The 27401-nt window shown below is 38.9% G+C and overlaps 1 protein-coding gene across 5 annotated transcripts in view; it reads left to right on the top strand.

Moving 5' to 3' along the window:
• ZNF704 (zinc finger protein 704) overlaps positions 1-27401 on the top strand; it is a 102896-nt gene that overhangs the window by 5973 nt on the left and 69522 nt on the right. For all 5 annotated transcript variants that reach the window (XM_041412495.1, XM_041412494.1, XM_041412489.1 and 2 more), the window contains exon 2: positions 13045-13292. In XM_041412495.1, the coding sequence (XP_041268429.1) occupies positions 13066-13292 (227 nt within the window). In that variant the 5' untranslated portion in view covers positions 13045-13065. The remainder of the gene's footprint in view (positions 1-13044; positions 13293-27401) is intronic.

The following is a 27401-nucleotide window of genomic DNA, read 5'->3' as shown; positions in this document are numbered from 1 at the left end:
CTCTGAATAAAGAATTTCTTCCTAACAGCTACTCTAAATGTCCTCTTTTCATTTTAAAACCATCACTCTTCATCCTGTCTCTATCTGCCCATATAAAAAGTCCCTCTCCTTCCTTTGTACCTTGGAGGTGCTGGAAGGCTGTAATGAGGTTTCTCCAAAACCTTTTCTTCTCCATGTTGAAATCATGCTGGTAGCCTTTTGCTGCAATTTCTTTGGTGTGTCCATGTCTTTCCTGTATTTGGGATCCCAGAACTGAACCTGTCATTCCAGGTGTGGCCTCCCCAGTGCCTTAGTAGAGGGGAAAGGATCACCTCCCTCCACCTGCTGTCAATACTTTGTCTAATGCAGAGCAGGACATGGTTCAGCTTTTTGCCACTGCTGGCTTAGGTTCAACTTCCTGTCCACTGGGACCCCAGGACCTTTTCTACAAAGCTGTTTTCCAGCTGGGTGGCCTCCAGCACAAACTAGTGCCTGGGATTGTCCCTCCCCACATCCAGGACTTCACATTTCCCTTGGCTGGGTTTCTTGAGGTTCCTGTTGGCTCATTTCTCTAACCTGTCAAGGTTTCTCTGGGTGGCAGCATGACTGTCAGGTGTATCACCCACTCCTCCCTGTCTTGATCCCTCCCCAGGGATCAAGGTGAGGATGACCAGCCAGACTGTAGTTTCCTGGTTCTTCCTTGTAGATAGAAGTGACTTTTTTTTTTTTTTTCATTTTAAAACTAAGTATTGAGAAAGTGCTTTTCGTGGGCTGGTAATTAACATTTGTAATGTGTCCTGTGACAAGTGCAGATGCACAGACCATCTGTGCCTTTGTTGATCCCATGCTCTTCCAAGCTTTCTTCAGACCCAAGGTTACAGAGAAGTCTAAGAATCCTGTAAATCAGCTTTGAACCCTCAAGTCCTACTCTGTTTTTCCAGCTGCTAGATTAGAAATTCCAGTGTTATAAGAGCACCAGAGAGCTCTTTCTAGACTGTGGGATAAATCGTTGCCTCAAAGATGAGAGTTTGGCTGCTTGACCAGGCAAGAGCATGCTGGTCCTTGTTGGTGTCTGCTTTGTAAAGTAAATACTGTGTGGATTGAGCAATGATGCTGCTTTTTTTTTTTTTTTTTTTTAATTCCCTCAGAATGAGTCCACATTGGCTTTATAATACTTTCAAGTGATTTATTGAATTGCTTATTTCTAAAAATAGTGAGCAGCTTGACTAATACTGCAGCTTAAGGCCAGCCCAAAGACTACAGAAGGACAATAGGTCAAAAGAGAAACTCTTAAGTGTTTTTGTTTATTTACACAAATTGAACAGGAAATAGAAGGTGAATGAAAAGAATGTTCATTAGCTCCTCTGGGAATCAGCTTTAATTTCATGATCTTGTGTTCATGTTTTTCACTGTAGCATGTTTCTGAGCAGAGCACACAGGAATTTAATGTTACCACTGCTGCTGCTGAACAATCTGTGGTAGGATCACTTTCACTACTCTGGCACCTTGCCAAACTTTCCAATCTCAAATGATTATTGCAGTGACATTTGTCATATTGTATTAAAAAGTACATGTGTGGGTGGTATTTGTTGTTTGACAACAAAACTAATGAAGACAGGAAACTGAACAACTTCTGTTGCTTGGACTTTGAATGAAAATACAGATCTTTTTATTTCTGTTTTTCAAAACATACAGAGTCTAATTTCCATAAAATCCTGGCCCAGCTGAAGTTGATGGAAAAGTCCTGCTAGTTTAAGCAGAATTAGGATTTCAGCCCAATTAATTGAACACAAGTGTAAATCTATAGTAGACTAAAACCATTTCATAGTGGTCCTAATAAATATAAAAGACTGTTATAATCACTAAACACAGAATCAGAGGGGAGATAAAATGCCTCAGTGATCAGATACTGATGTGTGAAATTATATAGCTCAGTGTTTTGCCATCTTTCATACATTTTTTTACATGGTGGATGAAAGATTATTTGAACTTTAAATGGGCAGTGCTGTTAAATGGGCAGTCAAGATTGGATGGTTACTTAAATTTTATTTTGTGCTTCAGCAGATAAGGTGGCTGATGCCTATATCCTACTGACATAGAGAGCAAATTGTTCAATCACCTTCTATAAACTGGACTTTGTAAAGCTGGCAAGATAAACATTTGAGCCAGCCTGATATTTTATGTATGTATGCATATCCCTTTAAAATGGTGTAAAAAAACTCTCATTGGATCCTTTTTACCTCATATTTCTCAACAGTTTTCTTTCTATAATGCAGTGATGAGAAATGTGAGTACCTCCAGAGGAAAAAATCTGATTTTTCTATTTAAAATACTTTAAAGAGAACACTGTGATGCAGTCCTTGCTGCCTTTAGGTCTTGGTCAGTGGTGATCCATAAGGCCATGGAAAGCCATTCACGTCTGTCTGGTTTACAGAGCCATACAGAAGAAGCAGTGAAATGAATAAGGGTGAATTGGTGGTTGCTAAGGATTTAGAGTGATATTTTGCTTCAATATGTGTGATCAACATTGTTTCAGACAATTGTCGCTACTTTTTCAGAGCAGGAGAGAAGTGCTTGGTCTTGCAGGTGTTTCTTTCTCCATGCTGGTAGGTCCATCTGCTGGAGCAGCAACATGGGTAGCATAGAGCGCTTTGTGCCTGGGCACTGGATGTGCCACAAACTGGAGTTCGTGGAGTTTATGTTTCATCAGTTCCAAAAAGGGTAATGTATTCCTTTCCTCCAGCTCCCAGTTACTCACAGGCAGCCCTGTGGTTGTGCCAGAATTCATTGTGTGCTTTTGTGGGTTACTGAAACAGTGGATAATACGTGCAGCAGCGTCTGTAGACTGTGGTGTCCTTCAGTTATGGTGGATCAAGGAAGCGCTTGCCAAGCATCTTGATAGTGCAGAGGAAAAGATGGGATATCACAGCTAGGACAGGCATATGGAGGAAAGAGAAGGCTAGAAATGGAGCAAGCCTTCGTCCTTTAGAAGATGGAAGCCATGTGGCAGTTGGACTGTGCTTTACTTTGGGCCTGATGGTCCTTCAGGTTCTTTGTGAAGGCTTTTCTCCCGTGAGATATTGCTGCACCCCTGTAGTGGTTTGATAGAGGACTGTTTTCTGGCGCAGCTGGAGAAGGTGGCCTTTCGCCTCTGCATGTTTTTACTGATGTTATTCTGTTGCTTCCAGGGGTAACAAGTTGTAACTCTGTGATACTGTTTATTGTGTAGTCAGACACAAAAATACACTCTTTTTTTTGGCGCCTCTCCTAATCTGAACAGCAAAACTGCTACATGATTTTGTCTCGAGCTGAACCCAGACTTGGGAGAATCTTCTACTGGAGACAGTGCTTCTTGCTTGTTCTACTCCATTGAGGGATCGTGCTTTCTACTTCCAGGCTCAAGATCTGTTAGAGGAGATAAGGACTTGTGCTTAATTTTTGTCTTGTAATGTCTTCTCCAGGCTTTCAGCATCAGGGATCAGCATTGGCTCTTTTATTCACAGCACCTATTTCATTCAGAAGTTAAAACAGTTGCATATATCTGTGAACTCCCTTGGTTTAATTTCACTGAAATGCCATAATTTAAACAAACAAATAAAAAAGAGCAAAGTTCCAGGATGTAAAGGCAAATGGATTGCATTTCTATACCCTTTTTAGTGATCTAAGTCTGCAGTATCTCATCTCAGCTGCCTGCTTTCAAAGTCAGGCAATAACTTCTGACCTCAGAAATCTCACACCTCTGTATCTTAATTGCAAGAGATCTTGAAAATAAAGCCAACTTGGTTTTCTTTTCACTAAAAATATCTTACTGTGTATCTCTGCCCAGTCAAGAGGAGGAGGGCTTTCAAATGCAGATGTACCAATCAAGGTTTTTTGCTGAGGAGCAGTGAAGCAGCATTTCCAAAACCTTCTGCTAAGTGTGGAGAGTTCCCCACTGCCTCTGTAGTTTGATTTTTGTGAGCTCTTACTTGCTTGATAATGAATGAGATTTTAGAAGTAGTAGTAGTACTTCTTTAAGCTGCTGCCATCCTTATTGATCCCAGACCACCAGCAGATGAAGAGAGGAGCAAGGGGAGTGTCTAGTACATCTTCAGCAGTGGTCTTGAAATAGTTAAAAATATTTTATTTGCACATGAAATTCAGCTAGTAAAGGCCATATTGATATATCAGTAAGACAGTCCATACACAAGGCTGCATTAAGCTACATAAGCTGTTGTGTACAACTTCTTAATCTAGACAGAATCAAAATGTGGGGCAGCAAAGACAGTAGGTACTTTACCATTGGATTCTAGGACCCTTTTTGCACCTCTTACAAGTAAAATCACCATTTCGTAGAAAATATGTATTCATAGGCATACCATAGAAAATACCCTGACATGAGGCTTCGGAACTTCTGTCAGTGCAGCGGAAACACCTGGTTTGATGTTTTGTTAGTTTTGCTCACTAGTTGGAGCTTGTAAGTACATCTAGTAATGCAACAGAAATAAGAACAGAAAAGATTTATTTGAACTTCCCTGCTACCCCACAGTAGCATGCTTGGTTTTGTCTCCTGTTCCAGGGTTTTTTTTCTCCTATTCCAGGGTTTTCTCCTATTCTTTTTGACCAGCCCAGGGCACACATTTCCAGGCCCTCATCTGTTCTCTGTGTGGCCACAGGTTGCTCTGGTGGCATTGGGCATTGCTTACACTGCTTTCACTGCAGGAGAGGTTAGGGAAACCTGCTGCCTGGTAGGAACTCTTCCTTCCCACTTGCAGTGTCAGGCACGTAGGTCCTTGTGAGAAAAAAAATGTGATAATTGGTTTAGTTAATTTTAAATTCACTTTCTGTGCAACCAGTAATTGGGAAGGCAATTATGACTGCCCATTCCTGGGCTGCAAGTCCTGCTAAAAGCGTGGTGGAGTACCAAGCATTCAGTGGTGAGCATGCTTGGTGAAGATTGTAGCAACAGAATTCCTAAATAAAAAAATGAACCTGTTTTTTGCAACTGTGACCCTCCACTTTCCTCCCATTTAAGGCTTTCCAAGGTACTGTCTACATTTTTAGATGTTTAGAGGCAGCGTGTTTCTCAGGCACTTGTTTTATTTAAGAAAAGGAAAACAGAGCTGAAATAGTTCTGCTGAGATCCTGCCAGTGATGCCAAGCCTGGGGGGCCAGTGTCCAGTTGGAACCCAGGTAGCTGGATTTGCAGGGTGGTGACTGCAGGTCGCATCCCTGTGTGCACAGCATAGCCAGGACACAGAATGCAGAGTTATTTTTTTGAGATTTAAACACTGCAAGCAAATTTAGAATATGCACACTTTCAGTAATTAGTATTAAAATTTGGTAACTGTTACTGGTTGGTGTCTGATAATGTTAGAAGTTATGTCATGTACTTTTCTATGAGGAACTTACTATGCCTGCATATGGGATGGGAAAGAAAGCTACCATACTTCCACATCTTCGTTCATTTGTTGATGTGGTGGAGAGAAAAAGGCACAAATGTCTCTGAATTATTTTTGTTCTGACCTGAAAATGGTATATGGGAAGGACCATGAATTCCCAGTGTTCATTGCTTCTGCCCTTGTAATCTTAGTAAGACCTTTCTGTCCAGCTTTAATAACATTTATGCTTCCTGTGCTAGTTAGTGTAGTGTTTCAGATGTCAGAAATACTGACAGTATTTCAGATGGTGGTAGTTTTGTTTGGGATACAACAGGTATCCAGTACAGTACTGGATTTCAAAAGTGAGAGTGAAAGTTGCTGTCATTCATCTGGGTAGATTCTCTATAACTCAGAAACACCTTAAATTGGTGCTGAGATATGTGGGTTTTGTTGATGAGCTAGGTTTAGCCAGGTAATTGCTGACATACATGTGAGGATGGTGGGAGGGTAGAAACTTCTTGCTGACTCCATTTCTTGCTGCACAACACTGCATTGTGAATCCAGGCAACTTAACATGTGTGTTTCAATTACTAGAAAATATATTCTATGTGTGGTTTTCTGTGTTCAGTCAAATGAAGATAGGAACCTTGTCCTAGCCTGGTTGAAGATGAATAGTACATTACTGTACATTAATGTGTACTATATATTGTAAAGAACACTTACAGTGACCTTAAAATGCATTATGTTCTATATTGTTAGAGACCAGCAATTTATAAATGCTTAGAGTTATTAGATCAACATGATTTATATGTAATGAGCAACTGCTGGTGAAGCGAGTAATTAAATGCAAAGTATACTCGAAAATGTAATAATACATTGAAATTCAGGGCAGATTATTTCCAAGCATCATTATGAGAATCTGTCTTATCTCTTTGTGTTCCAGTATGAATAGAGATTTCTGGCAAAATGGAAATTTGATGCATTCTTTCCTTCCAGTGAGGACACTGTTTTTGAATGTCAAAAATTAGAGCCTTTTTACGTAAAAAACCCCCCCGTTACAGGAACCTGAACTGGAAATATTGTACGAAGCAATATGAGTAAACCAAAATATTTGTCCTTCCAGGGATTTAATTTAAATATTTTTTACTTGCATTTAATTTTGGTAGCAGGTTTAGTATTTCTCATTTTTGCTTGTGTTTTGTTGTGAACTTTTTTCCTGATTTCTTTCTTGTTGAGAAAAGTGGCTTATCCCTGTTCCCAGAGCATTGCCTGGCTGTTCAGGTTGACCTGAAAAGGGCCTTGCAGATATTGAGCTCTTGTTTTGGCTGAACATTTTAAATGTATGTCATGTTACATATAAACATTTCATTCTTGTTTCCCATTAACATGCTAGGCTGAAATATATTGATTCCTTCTTTCACTTCCCCATTGGGTTGCCTGTTTGTTCTGTAATGGATCAAAAATATTGCTAAAGCCTTGTTTAATAAAAAAAAATCTTGGAACTTTTGTTTTCTTACCAGTTTGGAGTTCTGTTGGCAGTCCCAAACACTTAGGATGATTACATCTATTTCAGAAAACGGAAAGAGGTGGTCACAAAGCCAGAATCAAAAAATTGTTTATGAAAAGCAGCAGAGTTATACAGCAGGTTGGCTGGTGCTAAAGCATCTCATAGCTAATCTGTCTAATCTGGTGGTTTTTTTAATTGGTGTTTAATGTAAAGAGTTTTTTGATGGAATTAGATCAACTGATTACATCGTAAATCCGATGGAAATCAAAAATCCACATCCAAAACTCTGTCTTCTTTATCAGCTATGTAATGTTAATATTGTGCATAGGCCTAGGACTCACTGTAAAATTATTTACCTATTGACAATGCAAATAGCCAGAATTGGAGCAGTGAGTTGGGTGTTTGCTGGTGGGGGATTTTTTGATATGTGATTTTTAGTTAGCATGTTACACCCCCACACACATACCACCACCCCTCAGCCCTGCCTCCCCCACTCTGGAAAACAGCCTAGTGTGGCTTGTGAAGGATCTTGGTTTTTTTTGGAATGAAATGACACTGGAGTTGAGTCCAGTTAGAGTGGTGTGTAGGTGAGGTAAAGGAAATACAGCTTTATGGGTTGAGGGAGAAAAAGAACTTTGTACAAAAATGGATACATGACAACAGCTTCGGGATTATTAAGAAACTGTGGGATTACTCTGAGCTAGATTCCCAAAATGTATTTCCACTAGTGTGTTTGTTTATAAGGAGCTTTGGATGCAGTCAGCTTTTCTGCACATACTTGCCTTGTAAAATAGTTTTGTTGGTTTGTAGAGGTACTTCTTTGCTTTTATTGTAAAATTAGCTTTGTTATCTGTATGAACAAAACATAATGGCACAAAATAGGCCACAGTTGGAAGATTATTGACTTTACTCAATCCTCTGAGATTCAAAGTGTGTGTGGAAGGGACACACTTAACTTTCTCATACGTCTTAGTCCTTCCAGATCCCAGCAGACATTATGAGGAGAAATAGAAGTTAGGCAGTGTCCCCCCAGCAGGCTGAGGGGGCCTGCTGGGCTCTCGCTGCTCTGCTGCTTGACAGTGAGCTGCAAGCCTCTCTCTGCCCAGGCTGTGCTTGCAGGCCTGTTTCTTGTCAGGCAGATGCAGTCACGCTTGTGATAGGATCTCCTTCATCTGGTGTAAATCAGCGTGGCTTCATGGCAGGTGCTTCATCGAGTCCCAGGGGTGGGAGGCAGTGCTCTGTTGAGCTGGACAGCTGCCATGTGGAAATCAACCCTTGAGATGTTTATAAAACTGTCAGCAAAGTAGGCATGGTATGTGGTGTGCCAGTTCTTTCAATAGTTTGTTGTATTTCCATCTGTCTGTGTAGTCTGTTACAAAGGCTGTTAAAAATGACATTTCTATTCCTGCTGTGCCCACCTGAATCCACAGGTTCTGCATCAAAAAAATAGGAAATTTGAAAGAACATGGGTAGGAGTCAGTTTTCACATTTGAAGATATATTTCCATACAGTTGGGTCACAGTGCTAATATTCTTGGGAGTTCAATGCCTTCCATTGTATAGGAAACACAGACATCTTAATGCCTGTTAAATGCTAGTGAGCTATTTGAAAATAAATAACTCCAGTTTTTAAGCAGCAGTGTACCATAAGCAAGGGAAGGTGATAAAGTCCAGTCAGGTTGTACTTAAGGGGTGACATACGTAATCTGTCAAATCTGAGTCTCTGTGTTTCCATATAAATGTGATAGGTCTGCTTATTCTAGTGTTTGCTGATCCTTTGAATAGGCAATTCAGTGCCTGAGTTGTCTTTTTGATCAATATTTTTTTTGCTGTTCAAGGTAAAATGCAAGCTGAAATTTAACTGAAATTGGAGGAGACTGAGGTTTCACTGCAATGTCAGCATCTTATCAAATGTGCTCTTGGGTAGGGCAAAAATTGACTGCACATAAGTTAAGGCCTAAACTACTGAAAAATTGCAGCCTGCACATCGTTTGCAAGGAATAGTGAAACACTTCTCTAAATTCCTCAGTTTGTGTCAGTGTGAAATATGCTCATTTTGGACAGGACTTACATTGCAACACGTGGTCTTGATGTGGAGTTCAGGACCAGCAACTGGGTTATGACAAAATGCCACCACATAAAACTTTCTATAGGCAGGTTAAGATAGGTTTTGCAATGAAAAATTATTAATATACTGGTGAAAATAGTAACTGTGCTAATGATTTAGCTGTCACATGGATTATTAAACTTTGCAGTTTAATAATAATGAATCAGGCTTTAAAGTAAAACCCTTAACTTAAAAGTAAAACCCTCAATCTAAATATATACTATTGTATTGACAACTTTGAAACAGAAATTGAAAGGCTTTCTTAATAAAGTTTTTACTTAGAAACCAAAGCAAAAAATGATTTTCAGTTTTTGCAGGATGATTACTGAAGGAGTAACGCCACATCAGACCTCAGCTCTGGCACTGCCCCATGCTTGAGCTCCACTGGGGAAGACTTGGGTAATATGGTTGTTTCCAAGGAGCACAGTAGCAAAAGTCTCCTTTGCCCGATAGTGATGGGAGATGAAATTGACAAAGGCAGGTGGAGGAAACTGCAGAGAGAAACAAAACTAGGTTTTTTTAATTTACAGGTGGTTCATAGCTCCTGTTTCTGTGACTGAACTTCCAAGTGACGTTGGTTGCCTGAGGCCAGGTTGCAAAGAACTCTGTTGAAAGTAAGCTGAAGGTTGCTGATGGCTTAAGGGTGAAAATACACAGTGAATTGCATAGAAAAACAGCCTGTTATCAAGTGGCTTGTATGAGTGATAATTCATCAAGTACATGAAAAGGACAGAAATTTTGCCAGTAGTTGATACTGGAGGCAATAACATGGCAAATTTGGAGGACAAGAAAAGCTGAACCTGAACCATTTGGGAATAATGTAATCAAGGAATTTGAGAACACCAATGGATGGAGAAATGTGACGTATTGGAAGTAAGCTGAAATAAAATGGTGTCAAAATCTTACATTCTGTCTGTGAGACAGGCCTAGACAGGTTCGACTAAATCTTCCACAGAATTTTTGCTGAAACATTCTGGACTTGAAGGACCACCACAAGATTCAAGTGGGTAAAAGAATATTAAGGATATATGAAAAAAAAAATAGTAATTGATAAAATATGACAGAACAGTTAATTATCTGGAAAGATATATTGGAAATTGTCTGTGTTATCTCTGAACTATGAGTGCTGGTGAAGCAAAGCTTGAAATCTGAGGTGTCCTGGTCATTAATCAGTGTTTGCCAGGAGGTGAGGAACCTGATCATTCAAATGACCATGGCCACAGCACTCTTCACATTAATGGCTGCTTGTGTAGGTGGTTGGATTTCCAGCAAAAGACACCATAGACTTCCAGACAGGGCAGGTGCCTCAAGGGGAAATGGCTTTCATAGACATGGATGAATTAAAATAGAAAAACTGCATGTGGAATGGGAGAAAGCTACTGGAGAAAGCCCATAAAGGAAAACTCTTGGCTTTCACTCATGATCACCTATATCTAAAGCAGAAAAGATTGTTTACATGCAGTCACTCTCAAGGGAAAGTTTGGAAAGGAGTTAGTATTTCCAAGCATCTGTTGAAAACTGAAGGTGAGGAAGAGAATTAGTCTAAGCATTGTATTTGGTCTTCTGCTTTTTCTGACCATTGGCTGAAGAACCTGAGCTGCTTCTGCAACCTGAGCATTTGCTCTGTGATTTTTGTCTTTCCTCACTTCCATATACTTGCATGGGACTGACTATTAATTGTGGCATATTGACATATGAAATGTGTTTGAACTGGATGTGGATACATTTGATGTATAAGAATAGATTATCTGGTATCACAGTAAAAGTATTCTGCTGGTTTTTATTATGGCTTTATGTTACAGCTGTAGTCTGAGCCTGCAACCTTCTGTTGTCACTGCTTAGGTCTGTAAAGAAAATTCAGCAATGTATGCCACAATATATTTTCTGAAACTGAGTAAAATCCTAAAGTTTCATAAATAGAAGACAAAAATACTTTTTTTTTTTCCTTTGGTACAGTCATGCACTTAGTCCATTAAAAGATTAATTAAAGCCATCCTGCTGAAAACTTGAGTTCAGTCTGGCATTGGAGAGTAGGAAATGAGGGAGGCTGTCCCTCTCCTCTCCGTGCTCTCGGCGTTTTCCACACTGAGGGTTGTAGAGGGTAAGGAGGGAGCTGCTGGTGCTGCCCAGTACTTGTGCACATAAGCGCCCGTGCCATGCACAGCACGGGAAGCTGCTCCTGCCCCACTCAAGGATGAGGTGGGAATCCATGGGATGAGGAAGGAAGGTGTGGTTGTGCAGGGAAGACCATGCAGCAGTGGAGGGGATGGAAATCAAGCCTTATGTAAACCCTTGTTTGATGTTACATAATTTCTAGGGGCTGGATATTGGAACTTGGGTATTTTCAGGCTTTTTTGTTATTTCAGTGCATTACTTATAAGTCAGTTTTAATGAAAATTGAAGGCAACTTAGCATTTCAGTGATTCTCAGGCACTCAAAAAAAGGCTAATTGTAAATCTAAGAAGTTTTTTTTTAAAAAAAAATCATTAAATCAGAATTCAATTTGTGTTGTTTATATGTCTTCTTCTAATTCTGTGTGATCACATGCTGACTGTTTTGTGTTCCAGGCAGATTTTCGTGGTAATGTGTCATCTGTTTGTGTGTGAAGAAGTGTAAAGTGTCCAATTCTTTCTACTGTTTACGTTCATAGAATAATAACTCTTGTTTTCATCTTGAAGCAACTGCTAAAAGCCCCTCAGTGGAAGCACTAGAAACAATTAAATCAACAGTCCTAAATAGTTATGCATTAATGATGTGATACACTTTACAGAATACAGCAAAATTACTGTGGCAAGTATCTTTCCTGTGAACTTAAAATTGCTTGCACCATTTTTGTAACTGCCAAAGTTTGAAATCTACAAACAGATCTGTGGAGAGAGGAATATATTTTACTACATAAATATATACACAGATAAATTCATTAATTTTTTGGATGATGAAAAGGAGGAATAAGTTGGAAGAGTTGACATAGGAATTTCAGTTTATTGGTGCTGTTACTATCTGAGGACAGTACAGCTTGGATTTCTCCAATGTGAAGATCAGCAATAATTTACAAATACTTTAAAATCCAGTTTGCCAGCTCTAGAAGGCACCTGGATTTCTCTGAGCAAGTGCATGTGGTGTGGAAGTGCCTCTGCTCAAGACAGGAGAAGCTGCCACTTTGTTGGGCTGTATTTTGCTTGGTTGGTTGGGCTGGTTGGAGGGGTCACCTCACAGATAGGTCTGCCCCTGTGAAACTGTAGCTGGCCAGGGAAGTGTAACTGGCCAGGGAATGGATTTCACAAAAAAATCTAGGTCCTGTGTTTGTTTTGCTTGCTGGGAAGGTGGAGTGGCTTGGTTCTGATGAGTTCTCAGGGTCTTCCCTGCATCCCTGCAATAATTTGCTTTATAAACACCAGCACATTGTATTCCAAAGTGGCAGTGTATTTGTATTTGCTTGGGAAGTCTTTGCTTGTGGGAAGTGGCAGACCAGAAGATCCGGGAAGTGCTGGCAAAGAGACAACCTGGAGTTGATCCTGGGTGTGTGTCCCTGCTCTGTGATGGCTCCTCACAGAGATCCTGCTGCTATCACTTGCTCCCCTTTGCCTTCTGGCAGATGAGTTGGATCATAGTAAATTATTTTACTGCTCCTGGAAAACCCCTTATTTACAAATACAGCTTTTAAAGAATCCAGTATGTGGCTGTAGGAAACGATTTAATTTTTTGGTTGTGTTTAATCTGGAAAAATTCTGGCTTTTTTTTCCTGCAATTTTAGGAGAAAGGCAGCTAGGATTTCTTTTGCATAGCTATGCAGCACAGATGTGTGTGCATTAAAAATATATTGTTTATACTCTGGTTTCTGACATTCTAGTACGAATACCTTTTTGATTTAACATAAAGAGGTTGATAGCTTTATCAAGTGGACAAAAATTGTTTATTTTCCTGGCTACATTTTTGAGAAATTAATGGCCATTTCAGAATTTACGAAGGACAAAGAATTGGTATTCACTAATTCAAATAATTAATTAGAAGCAAATGCCTATGTGGATAGTGGGTTGTTTCCCATTTTAGGCGAATTAAAGGAAAATTTAATAATTGCTTTCAATTTTTCAGGCAGCCAACATCAAGCGTGAAATGACTTTCCATGCATTTCAACAGGAGGATGTAAAAAGCGACATCAGTCGAAAACTGCCAGACCAACAGTTTCTCCTGTTCACCACAAAGGAGGAAGATTTAAAAACAGCAGAGACCAAAAAACTTAACAGAGCTCATGAGTGTGAAAAGGAAAACACACGTTCTGTTTGTCTTCTGGAACAGAAGCGCAAGGTTGTTTCTTCAAATATTGATGTGCCTCCAGCAAGGTGAGTTTGATTTTTTTTGTTGTGTTTTGTTTTAAGCTTTATTCCTTTTTCTTCCCTGCCATTTTTTTAATGGGACATTAGATACAAATTTGGTAAACAGAACTAAGAGTAGTGTTTGTGCCCAGGCAGTCCGAAGTCAATCACAACCTTCTTATTTGAGAGAAGTGCTAGGAAATTAAAAACACCAGTAGCAGAAAATGAGAGCATCTGCAGAGCAGGACTTGCTGTTGCTTTTGCATTGTTTTTGCTTTTAGAATGTGCTGCAGCTGAGGTACTTGGAGAAGAGGATGTGTCTTAAGAGGAAGAGATTGTTGACTCAGCTTCACCCTGAGAAGTAATCTTCTAAATTAGACACAGAATCATCTTACCTGCTAGCAATTCATTTTTCAAATGTTTTTTTTTTTACTTGTCATACTTGGAGACACTTTCTACTCATTGAGTATTCTGTGTTGCAAGATGACAAGTGCTTTTTCATTTTCTGGTTCATGTTAGCATCAGTCTGTCTGTAAAGATTTCTGCTTAATCTGCCTGGTAAATTTACTTGCACATAATTCAGTAAAAGGCCTTTCGAGTTTATGATGCTACTTTAAAAATTTGTAGTCAAAACAGGTGTTAAGTTTTTCAGTTTGTTGGCTTTCTGAAAACCAACATAACCAGCAGGTTCTACCACATCATCCGGAACAGGATCACTTGATATTTTTCTCTGGCTGTCGTAGATGTCCATGCACTGAGTCCATGAGCATTTCTATAGGATTTCCCCCCCATATATATGTAGTAAAAAGCTATGTATTACAACCTTGAAAATGGTAGGGTGCTTATTTGATATTTTCACTAGTAATCAACCTTGGGATGTCTGAGTGTCCTTCTCATTCATCCTGTGTATCTCAAAGCAAATAGGATCACAAGAACATGTAGGTCAGGAGGGACCTCAGGAAGTCACCTAGGCTAACCTTCTGCTCAAACCATATGTTAGCATTTCCATTTAACAACTCAGGCCGCTAAGGTACAGGATTTAAGTGCATTTTTGTGTGACTTCATGCAGATAATCTACTTGAAGTAGTAGTCAAGCCCCCATTTTCTGTAGCTACAAGATTACCCTTCCTTGGAGGGATGGATATTTTTTTCCCAATGAGCTGGAAAAGAGGATGAATAAACATCTTTAATGCCTTCTTAAGGCTAATTATGACACCACTTGTGAGCACAGGATACTTAAGATGATAGGAAGAAAGTTTACTTACAAAGGTGTCTTCTAAAGTTGTTCTTTCCATCTGCATGTATTTTGTTGGGGGCATAAAAATTACTGTTATGTTGTGTCTTTTCAGACATGCAGGTTGAGCTCCAGCTTTAGCAGAATTACAGGATGAAGTAGGAAAGAAACCTGGAATTTATGTTCAATAGCATAATAAACATTTTGGTCACTCTTGCTACATATTTCCAGTCAAGCTCAAGTTTTGCTTTGAAGCTGAGGTGTTATTGGGCCATTTGTCCACAACTGATGGGAAAAACACTTAAACCTTTGCTTGGAGATCTTCCTAAATATATGCTGTTGTAATGAAGGGGAAGGGGAGCACCCAATCTCTCTTCCTTGGCAGCACAGTTTGATCTGCAAGTCACATTCTCCAAGAAGACTCCATCCATTTCTTGCCTCTTTCTAGGCCCCTTCCAGTCTTCTGTCCAGGACTGTGCTGAGAGAGATGCATGTTCCCCAGAGGTGAATTCCTTGTTCCTTTGCTTCCTGGCAGGACTCATTGAGTAGACTGTTCTCTCTTCTGATGAGAAAATCCACCTGCCTTTGCAGATTTATTATACCCAGTTGCGGAAGATCATCTTGAATTAATCAAATAATGTTTACAATTATGGGGGATAATTACAATTATGGGTTTACAAATAAGGGTTTTAATAGGGTCTTAATTTCTTATTGCTACATATACCCTCTTTACAAAAAAAACCCCAAATTTTTTATTTTGTTAAGAGGGCATATGTAGTAATAAGTGAAAGTGAAGATTGTTATTTATTTTGTTGATGCCAAAGTGAGAGATAACATAACATTTTGCAGTATCCAACTAAAACCATAACAATATTTAAGTGATTTTGAGACAGAAGTTTATCAAAGCTTTGGATTCATTATTAGCAGGGGCATATGAGTATGTCCAAAAGAGCTCTGCAAAAGTGTTTGCAAAAGAGCTGTTAAACAGGTGGATAAATTTACTTCACTTTTCCCACAAAATGAAACAAAGACCATCTTTTCTTAGCTGTTTTAAGGATCTCAATGAATAAGAACAGAAATCTTCGTGAGGCACTGTATCTAAAATAACTAACAGCTCAGCAAAACACCAGCGTAATGTTTCTTGGAGGCATTCAGCTTCAGAGCTTTCATTATTGCTTATGGACTCTGACATTTTAGAAATGTTAAAATATCTTAACTGAGTCCTAGTGTTTTGTGTGCCACGTAGTCAGGTGCATGGAAATTATAGTAAAATAAATATTTTATTGGATACAGAATTTATAAATTCGTTGTTTACATTTTCATTTCATCTTGTGAAAATACGTACAGATGTTTCTCTCTATGTTATGTTGTGTACTGGTAGTGTCTTTTGGATTAAGACAGGAGGAGATCATGACTTTTTCATAATGATTTTTATTTTTGGAGTGCAAGAAATGAAATGACAGTTAACAGCATTAATTCTTCCCTTTTCACATTTCTTCAGTTGGTCATTTTGAACAAAATTTATCTGATCTAAATCGTGTTCCTTCTTCTGAAATGCAGATAAGCATAAATGGAACTGTTCAGCTTGAGCAAATTAATTATTTGATATAATGAGGAAACTTGAATTCTTTATTTTTCATTTAAATATTGAATGTATTGTCAGTTTTGATGCATAAAGAACTGCAGTCTTGGAAAAAGTGGTCTGGCTGTGAACTGCAGTTATCTCTGAGAATTGAGATGTTATCTGTACGAGAGAGAAAAATACACTTTTGGTTGATCTCCAGTTCAAGCAGCAGCAATCAAACACAGCCAGATCCATGGATCTGAGTAGTGAAAGGCCATTTTGTAACGAGAGAGTCTGGTGGCAGGTTTGCCAGTATTTCAGACAGCTATGTCTGTAGAGGTCAAATGTAATCAGAGATGATGTTCCCAGCAGGCAGAGGTGTGGAAGGTAACAGGACCTTCTTGCTCATTTGTAGTTTCTTCAGTTACTTACCATCATGGACACATAATTCCAAAGCATGTCAAAAAGAAAGACATGAAAGAGCCTGGACTGCTGATACAGTGGGTGTGAGGATGTGAGGAGGGACCCAGTGCAGGGAATGGCTTCTACCTCCTGGAAGAAGGAGGATAGGAGAGAAGGGTGGGTGGTGGAGAGCAAGGGATGAAGTTTCCTTTTTTTTTGAGTAAAATGTGAAAATAAATGTTGGAAAAATGGTGGTGGTGTTAAATGCCTTTTAAGACTGAAGTGTTTTGACCTATGGTAGCTGGAAGCCCTTCAGAACTTAAATGCAGTAGTGTCAGAGGGGGTCCTTTCAGGTGTTCCCAAAGGCACTAGGCATGCATCACTGCTACCCCTCGGATGGGTAGGTGCGTTTGAATAAATCAACAGATTTTCTTTTATTAGTCTTCTACTAGATGACCTCAAAATATTGTGAAATATTTATTATCTTCTTGATACATCATCCTCATTTTCCCCAGCCCTCCTGTACTCTGTTATCTCTGAAGAAAAGAACAAGATAAATTTTCTAACTGCCTAACTTTTTCTGCATAGTTTGTGCTGCTAAAGGACAAGCCACAGCTAAACATCTGTTGCTTAAACACTTCCTTAAAGTGTTAAAATAGTTATTGTGCAATAAACCCTAGCTGCTGTGCTCTTCATTTTCACTGCTGTTAAGCAGACATTTGCCATGACAATAATATATTGCATTTTACTGTCTTTTGATGCTTTTATATTAAAAATGCTGCTCTATTACTGTGAAATTAATTTTTATTCCTGTACCTATATTTTATCTACTAATTAGTTTCTAATTTAATGGAAAAACATATTAAATAATTGAAATAAAGTAAATTAAATACCTCCAAGAATTCTCTCCAACATTGTCTCTTTAGGTCTTTGTAGAATAGCTAGAGAAAGCTGGGGCAAAATGAATTTCAGCCATGTTTCCTGACTGTCATTATAAAGAAATAGTACAGATGGTGATGTATTTTCATCCCTAAATTATTTTCTTGCCTGGTCTCTCCAGGAACATAGCTCTGGGCAGCCTTCTGATTAGAGTGTGTTGTTGATCTGTAAGGCCTGCTGGGCATGATTGATTATGCACCATGCATTCCAATGGAAACATTTGCATATTTTCATAGCCAAAACTCTCCAGGAGCCTGACTTCAAGATCAAAAGCAGTATCTGCTTAACTATGATAACCTCACTGGAAGGACTTCCCAATCTGCTTGTAGAGGCAAAAACCTGCCGATCACGTTGTGATTTCTGTTTATCCAGAGGTGGTGTTTATTCAGAGATTGTCTTCCGTTATTTTTCTCCATCTGTTTTAGACTAGTCCCCAGTTTTCTTGGGGGAGCTTCTTTCCTGTATCTCTCACAATTTTTGCTGAGGGGATTGATGAGGCAGCTTCAGAGGGCATCAACTATTTGTTGGCTGCTGAGGATTTTCAGCTTAATTGAGTGAAAACAAGAGGCCAAGAAATCAGGCTGTGCTTCGGAGTTACTGGCTGTAGCTCTGTGAGTTTCTGAGCCCTCTAAATTTCCCCTAGCTAGAAAAAGCTAGACCAATAGCTTTTCATGGAGGTGTGACATTTTCTCCTATTTTTTTCACAATCCTGTAGGTTGAGTGCTCCTGTTTCTTAAGTTTCATGTTCTGTACTTATGTTACTTAGAAACTTTTGTAACAGCTGTTTTTATATAACAGAAACCAGTCCCAGTGTCATTCCTGTATTTCAGAGTTTCTGTAAAAAATGTGATAGTTGGCAATACCATGCATTTAAAAGTAGCTTCTCCAAACATATACGCCAGTGAATTATCAAAGTAGTAAATTGTTGCTTTGTTTACTTCACTTGTTTAGTTAAATATGTGTGCAGCTTGATTGAATTTTACCAAATCAGTCAGTAAAGCTTAATTATATTTAATATTGAGGTAGTAAACTGCTTGTCATGGTCTGCTGCAAAATGGTGTGTGGTGCCTTCTAGGATCAAACTGATGACAGAGAAAAAAGTCTTATCCAAAGAGCAATCAGAGAATGGGTCTGTGGGAATATTTTAAAAACCTATGTATTCTTGATGCGGTTTTCTAGTACTACATTTCCTTTGCATTCTAGAAGGACTGTAGGTACTTTTGAGCTCTGGATACCTTTCATTTGCCTGCAGTATGCAAAAGCAGTGTAGCAAAAACTTCTTTGAAAATGGTAGATTAAATTGCTAATAGAACTTTGCACATAGTTTCTGCAGAGCCAAACCACAACTCCAGAAGTCACCTTGCACATCTGGAAGGCCATCTTCAGGTTAGTTGCCTAGGTGTACATAGTGTTTGTTGCCATGATAGCTGAACCAGCTTCTCATTATGTCAGCATTCCTGACACCTTGCAAACTGCTGGAAACTCACCTTTCAAGTGGTGAGATGCATCAAGTCTCAAACATGTTGGGGAACAAAGTAGGCCTGCCCCATTTTAGGTTGACCACTGGGAAGGTTATCTTGCTATAAATAAGCTTGTATTTCCTAGCTGGTGGTATGGACTCAGGCATTAGCATTCACAAGTTCCCACTGCCAGAGCACCACAGCATTATGCTGGGTAGGATAGTTTATTAAAAGAAGTGTAGCATTCCCAGCTGTAGAAAAATTTGCTCTGAAATTGTGCATAGTGTATCTTTATTTTTCAGTGGATGTTTTCTCAGTTCCCATATTTCTCTCCTTTGTGCTGTGCTATGGGCAGATTTTACACTTGCAAGATATTTAATACTTGACTGTGTGTTATTGATGTCCCCATGACCATCATGTTCAATCAGTTGCAGCTTCTAGAGGAACAGGTCAGATAACCAGTACAATTTATTTTCATCACTTGTCTTGGATATGCTGGATGGCTTATCCAGCAGGATTTTGCCAGCATAATTTTCTTTTTAAAGCACAAATTTTGTATTAGTTGACATTTCTCTTGAGATATTTTTCCCAGTAATGTTTAAAGCAGAAGGAATGTTAATCTCCTGAATAAAGACACATGCTCTTGCTCTTCTTTACTTGTAATGTTTCATATTTGACAATGATTCTCACACAATGGGGCATAATGGCAACTATGTGTGATCATGGGTTTTGAGCCTGGTTTACCATAATTGATTCTGTGAGAGCCGGGTGTGATTTAACAGGAATAGACCTAACAAGGATACAGCTGAAGCTTATTTCTCATGACAAAGGGTCTCTCTCTTTGGTCCGACCTTTTACAGCACCTGGTCATCATTTCTGAGTTCATTGTTCCCAGGTTTCCATAGTATTACTGTTAGAAGAGGGAACTTTAACACCAGCTGGTGACTTTGGCCATCTGGATTTTTGGCCAGTGTTAGTTTCCATTTTTTAACTGTGAGCTTGCTATCCAGTAAAAAATACAATGTGTGAAAATTTCATGGTTCAATTAAGTGTGGTAAAGCTAAGTTGTTCTGCAGCCTGACATTGGAGTCCATATTATTTTAGGCACTTATCTTCAGATGGAGGCTTTGCTTGTGTGTATATATATACACGCATAAATAAGTTTCCCATTTCTCTAGGAAATCCTATATTCAAAGGACTGCTTTGAAGAACTGTCTTCATCTGTTGAAGTACACCTACTTCTTCTAAAAAGCTTCTTCCACTGGTAGCCAGTACAAAAGGCTACATAATTTTATCTGTGTGATGGAAGTTGCCAACAGACAGTGATCTCATTACGAAGCAAATTTCAATGGATTCCTCAAAAGTGGTACAGAGGAAAAAATGTGTCCCTAATCTGCAGCGACCATTAGGCACTGGTTGGTGAAGAGCTGCATTCAGTCAGCACTGCCGCTCTCTGTGTTGGCCATTGATGTGAATGCGTGGCTTGTTCTCAGCTCTTCAGTTCCTTAAAAAATGGAGTGTAATTTCAAAACACTTCTCAACAGCAGGCAATATTCAATAAGAGTAATTTCTTTGTGGTTTGTGTTAGCTGTGGCACAAAAAAATTCCTCTTGAAATGCCATCTGTGCTGAGAAAAAGAAAAAAGTCAATGAGTACATGGCTTGTAACTTGTGTATCTGTGAAAAACATGCAAGAATGGGCTACTTTATATATGGTTGCACAGATTACACACATCATAGCTAGGTTCATAGCTATAATTTTATTTAAATGCTGTAAAATTAAAATATTATAGTTTCTTCAGTGGTATTTGTTGTATCACTGAGGTCATCAAAAACACAAAGCCTCTCTTTCTGAGAGAAGTCATATCACTGACAGTTATTTGTTAAATATATTTAGAAATTTTTGTCTTAACTCAATTAGCATCATATGCATGAAAATGTTCATTTCACACATTTTGAAAAAAGGAGATAGGTAGTGTAGCTTTTCTCTATTTATAGTAATATGCTTGCATTGTGTGTATGAGGAGTTACAATTTTTTTTAATATTCCTAAGAAAACTATACTGCAATTAAACTCCTATGACTCTTATTCATGTGGTGTGATAGCTGTATAAGTGGTTTATATAGAAGAAAGGTTATTTTTAAGATGACTTTTATTAATAACTATAATAAATATTTATATGATTATTTGTACACATCAGATACCTGTTTTGCCTATTACTACTTCAGGTTTGTGACAATTATGGTGTTGTCAAAGAAGAGAGCACTTAGTCACTTAAAAATATCAGTACCTAGATTAGGATATGTGTGTAAATTAGTTTTTTTTCTGAAGGGCTGTTTTTATTTGAAGCAGAACCCCATCTTCTTGTGGTTTTACTAATTTGCATAGTTTAATATAGTCTATAACTCTTTTCTCTCAAATCCCTGATCATTTTGAGAACATGGTGAAACAGGAGTGATGATAAATACACAAGGTCTGCATAAAGCCTCTACAAGTTTTTGTCAGCTGTTAGTCTTTCAAAAAAGATGCCATCTTATCTTGTTACTGAAGCAGCACTCGGTAATATGGTATTGCACCACACCTGTACTACATGTGGAAAGCCTAGCTCCATGCCTGGATACATAGCTGCTCTTTGGAAGCTTGCAAAAGTTCACCTTGATCACAGTTTTCTCGAGCCAACAATAAAAAATAGTTTCTGTTCTTCAAGTATGATAGTCAAGCTCAGTACATAAACAGCTTTGCAGTTTTGCATGGGTCTCTATTTTAAATTCTGCCATAACAATTCCTGCAGGTGATCTGATGCTGTGACATCAGCCCATCTGTGCTAGGTACCCAGTGACCAGAACAGAGGTAGTAGCATCCTCAGAGGACTGGGGGGCACTGTGCTTAGAATATGAATTTCTGCTACTAATTGTCCCAGCAGAAAAGGTTCCTCCCAAAGTACTTTGCTTCTTTACTCTTCCATCAAATTAATAAAATGAAATTAGATTAGAAATTTTGCTAAAAATATTTAACATTCCCAAGCAAATGTATTTTTGCACTCTGCATAAAACTAATGTTTAGAAACATTTGTTTGTTCTCATTTTGGGATAAAACATTCTCTCTTAGTGGCTGCATATGTGATAGCCTCCTTGGGGAGCTGAGGGGAAAAGTAAAGAATGAAATTGCCAAAATTCAATAGCAGAGTTTCCTTAATTATACATTATACTAAATTCTAGGTATCTGAGTGTTGTCCTTCCTTCTCTCCAGAAGCCCACAAATGGCTGGACAACTGAGCTGTGTTATCCTATGGAAATAGTTGTCCTCTGCAGCATCAACACCAGCATGCTGCACTGAGGCTGCTGCTCTGTTGACATATGTATTTTTTTATAGTAATGGCAATATTCCAGATGGCAAATGGAGTCAACAGCCAATTGATGCTTTTAGTAAATTATTCTTGTATTGTAAGTTGTTGTAACTGCTGCTCCTAATTTGATTTGGTTTGTTACCCAAAACTTAATGTCATGGCTGTTTGTTTGAGGAAGAACAGAGGGTGATATTTCCATGAGTAGCAGATGTACTGTCATTATCATCAGCTTTATAATGCAGTGTAGAGCATGTGTTTAGGTAATGCTTTCCCCAGGAAAACCTCTGTTAAATACTTTGTAGTCTTAATCTTGTATGTGAAGGACATTTTTCATCCCATCCTGTGTTGCCAAGCTTATGCTCCCTGCTGTGTATGTTAATTTGGATCGTGTCTTTTGTTTTCATTGTGTATGTCCAATTGGTTCTTCTGTTGAAGGCAGGCAGTGACATAAGGTGTTGAAAAAGGCACTTAGGACTTTCCTATACACACACACACAGCGCCACCCACATACTGTGCTGTTGCCTGATGGCTCGGTGTGAGGAGATTCCTCACTCGGCTGGATGAGGAGGGAGAAGATGATGAAGAGGATGTGCTGGGCTTATTTTGAAATTTCTTTGTAATGAAAAGTGTCTGAAAAAAAGATTTGATGTCACTTCCTTATAAGCGTGTGTTGACACTTTAAAAAGAATGTTTTGGCTGCTCCTTCCTAGCTTAACTCCTCACAACTGCATGCTGAAGTCATGGACTGTTCTCAGTGCCCTCTTGGACTAAATGATTTGTTCTTTTCTCTCTAATAGAGAGTCTGTTAGGATGGGGAATGTTTATGTTATCTCCTCAGTGTTGCTTACTTTACTTTATATAATGGTGGTTGCTTTTATGGGGTTCACTGGGCCCTTGGCTCCAAGATTACAGATGAGTAGTTCTCACAGTAAGTGAAGAGTAGCTATTAAATAATATGTTTATGGATGTGTATACACACTTTTTTTAATTGGGGGTAAGCATTTGTTCGGTGACATACTTGTGTGCTCATCTCTAGTATCAAGAGAAATTTCTTCCTGATATTTAATCTTTATAAATTAATGTTTCTACTTCAAGTACCTATCTAGAGTACTTTTAGATCACAAGAATAATAACAGCAGTAGTAAAGATCTAATCAATGTTGAAAGCCCTTTAAAACATGTCATATAAAAAGGCTTGTGGTTACACGTATTGTATTCTGTGGTATATATTTGATGATGATGTTGACAGAAATCCAGGATATTACAAAGGAAGATACGTTACTCTCTTGCTAATCTCTGAATAAATTATTTGCAGGGGAATGCACAATTTTGTGATTTTATTATGTTCTGATCTCAGTAAGAAGCTTGAAGAGAAAATCTGTTTTGAATGTATAGGATGGGTCTTACCAAACTAGATACTAGTTTCCAGTATTGCATGTATAATAAATCATTAACATTAAAGCAGTTCAAAACCAAGCTTTCACATCTTGATTTAAGACATAATAAACATGTCTTTTACTGGTCCTACAGATAGAAGCTTTGTATTACATTATGCAACAAATGTTCTTAGTTATCTTTGGTTAGGTTTTTTTCCCCTTAGGATTGGATTTTTTTTTTGGCAACCTGTTGTGCAGACATCCAAACTGCTCACAGTGTTAATTGAGTTTGCCTGTCATTATTATGGCAGAGGAATATCAGAGACAGCATTTCTGCAGTGAGGAGTTGGATTTGAGAGCCAGGGAAAAATACAGTTGCTGTGAAAGAAACCATGACGACTCAGTAGATATCCCACCTACCAGTGCTACCCATCCATCTGTGGATTCCTTCTGTAGGACAAGGATGGAGGTCTCAGCAGCTGCTGCTCCTCAGTCATGGTTGCAGCTAAGCCTCCAGAGCAGTTGGAGATGTTGGCCTCATTTCACCCCCCCAAGATGGAGGGGCTGCCTGGGTCCAGCTGGAGATTCTGGCTCCTAGGTATATTTTATTGTATATGCCTGATAAAATACAGCCCTTATAACAGGCTGCAATTCATGGAGTACTTCAGTGTCATTAGTGCCTTTTAAAGTACTGTTGTCCCTTGTTACTTACCTCTCAGGGATCTTAGAAACCTGTCTTGCTTACTTGCTACAAATGTGTCAGAAACAGGAAATATGGAAGATAAAATCTTCAGCTGGACTTCAAAACTGAAAGCAAGCTGTCTTTCAGTTCATTCCTATACTGAGGGCAATTTTCTGTGCCATTTCTGTGTTTCTGCCTTTCTTACCTACTTTTTAAAATTAAAGCTTGTCTGAGCTAAATGTATCCCTTGATATCATGAGAATTCAGAAAGCATCTGGCCTAGAGTGCCCTCCTGCTTTGTAAGACTTGGCTCACTGTGCTCTGCAGCCTGCCACCTTTCACTGTGTATTCTCCTCCTCCTGCTTGTTCTGCCCAGGTTCCTTCTGGGAGTATGCTTCTCTAGCAATCCCTTAAGACCACCACTGACTCTCCAAACCTCACCTTCTTTGAAGTACTTAACATTTTTCTTGGTCACTCTTCTAAAGCATTCCCTTTAGTTCCAGTGAGGAAAATTTCTTATGCTTCTGTGGTGTATTCTATAAACTGTGTATAGAATATGTTGTATTTTGCTTAATTAGAGGAATAACATAGTTGACATATTGGGCACTAACTGCATTTGTGTGCCTGGAAAAATATCCAAGCAACCTTTCCCTGCTCCGCCACATTGTGAAGGAAGGCTTTTGAGAGCTGTGCAAGCTCATAGAGGGAAGGAAGTAGCTGGGAAAAAGTATCTGGCTAGCTACATGCATGAACCCAGTCATAATTTTTTTGCTACTATTTTCATTAAATAATTAACATTTGGTATGTGATTATACCCAGTTTTTACTTGGGAGAGAGCAGTGAACAACAGACAAAAGTTCAAAATCTGCTTTGGTTAGTGGGAAGTATCTTCATGTCTGTGAGCTAGCCAAAACTAACAGATTTTAATAAGCAAGGGCAGATGTGTATACATGCTAGGATATGTTTTTACACAACATTAAATCACCAACAGGATAATTAAAATTTGCTGAGTAACACCTGTGGTGAGGCCACAAACAACATGCACATTATTTTCTTTATGTAGCAGTGAGGGACAAATTGTTTCCCATTTCTGTAAACAGTACAACCTAAAGAAAACACTTGACTTTGAAGAAGCTTGTCTTTCTAACTAGAAACAAACACAACAAATATAAAAAAACAACAAACTAAAAAATGCCAAACACAAAATCCCAAACCAAGCCCCACAAGCCAAGTGAAGGATAGACAGCCAAAAGCCTGGAGAACAACCATTATGAACACATGGCTAATTTCCTCTGTTCCTAAACCAGTTTTGTCAGTATATATTGCTAAGTCTAATGAGTTGGGTTTGTTCACACTACACTTGAGAAAAAACACACATACACACACATTATCTGTAGACAATGACAGGAGCCTGCCAGTCTGCCAGTTCTGCACAAATGTGAGTGGGTATCTGTTATGGAAATTATGTTTTATGGGCTTAAAGGTACCTTGCTTCCTCCCAGCACCCAAAACTACGCCATTTTTGGGCTATTGTGAAGAGTCATTCATTGTAACTCAGTAGGGCAGCTACCTGTGGAAGATGGGCTGGAGATGGGAGTGAGCAGTGCCACGGTGTAGATGAAGTGGGCTGCTCTTGCTCTGCTGATGCAAAAGGACTCTGCTGCTGTGCAGCCTCCGTAGTTGATTTCAGTGAAAGCAAGGTGTGACCATCATCTGCAGTACCCAGCTTGCAAAGAAAGGTTATGGAATCGATAAAAGACTTTATAGAAATCTAGGCGGTAATTGATAAAGATTTCCCTTGGAACATATCCGTGTGTATGTGCATAGAGTAAACTCTTTACGCTAGAGTTTGTCTTGATGGCAAAATGGGTCTGTCGTTACTGCAGAGCCTTGCCTTGTTGATAGAGAGAATTGATGTTGTTTTAATGGAAAATATTTGAACAGATTTTAACAACCTTAAACTCATACCATGTTCTGTTTGAAAAATATGCCCAAACTATCGCTTAGGATATGCATGACTGCATATTTTATTTCTGGTATATTGCCATATTTTCTGTATCATCAGCTATGCCAAATAATTGCTCACTTACTACACTGGTAGCTTAAATACTGTTGCCTCAGAGATGTGTTTAGAAGGTATGATAGATACTGAAATAATATTATTTATAGCATTGGAACAGAATAACCATAGGTTAAAAATCCTCCATAAGGCATATAGATCATGCAAGATAAGTAGTATTTACCCCTTTTGATAACTGTTTGTCTAATCTATTTTTCAAAGTCTGTACCTGTTGGCATGTCATCATTTGGAAGGGCAGTCAGTTCCAGGATTTAAATATTTTTTCTGCTGTAATTTTTTTTCCAATTACAGCTAAAACCTTCATTGTTTTTGCATGCATTGCCTCTTCCCCATGCCCCAGTGGGCATGGAAGCAATATAACCTTCTTTATTTATTTCTTTTCTCTGCCATAGTTTCACATACTGGAAGTGACACCATATATCCAATTGCTCTTTAATATAGGTTGCATGAATAAAGTGGAAAATGAGCATCCCATGGGTGATCATCCCATTTCATTGTGTCATAGATGTTCAGGCTCTAGCTTTCTGCCAAGGGCAAGGGATTGAAGCACCTTCTGGGAAGCTGGGGTAGGTTGGGATGGGGATGGGTTGGAATGGGGATGAGACTGACACCAATCAGCACAGACACACAGTGGCAGAAACCCTTGAGCGCAAGCAGGAACCAAAGATGCCTGTGGTTTTTGTGTTGCTCATGAGGAATTTTGTTTGTCATGCCTTTTAAGCATCTGTATATTTTCTGGTTTTATTATTCTTTTTCCTTCTCTGCCTCTTTTCTCCAGTTTTAACACAGAAGGTAAAATAGTAGTGGAGAGGATTAGAGGAGCTCCAGTGCTGGTTGAGTACCTGTGTGAGGTTAGTGAGTAGAATAACCAGGTGAGATTGATGGCATTTTACTGTGCTGATACAAGTAACCTGATCTGAAAACTGAATCCAGCCCTTGTTTTTCCACATTGATGCATTGTATGGGCACAGCTTGGACTTGATCCAATCTGCTGTAGTTCATGTATGGTTGGAAGCCAAGAAAAGCACTTCTACCCACCAAAGAATGGCACGAGA

This window comes from Onychostruthus taczanowskii, unplaced genomic scaffold (genome assembly GCF_017590055.1).
Source record: "Onychostruthus taczanowskii isolate IOZ18803 unplaced genomic scaffold, ASM1759005v1 scaffold4, whole genome shotgun sequence".
NCBI classification, from domain to species: domain Eukaryota; kingdom Metazoa; phylum Chordata; class Aves; order Passeriformes; family Passeridae; genus Onychostruthus; species Onychostruthus taczanowskii.
The sequence above is the reverse complement of the archived record's forward strand: the minus strand, read 5'-3'. Positions and strand labels throughout refer to the sequence as shown.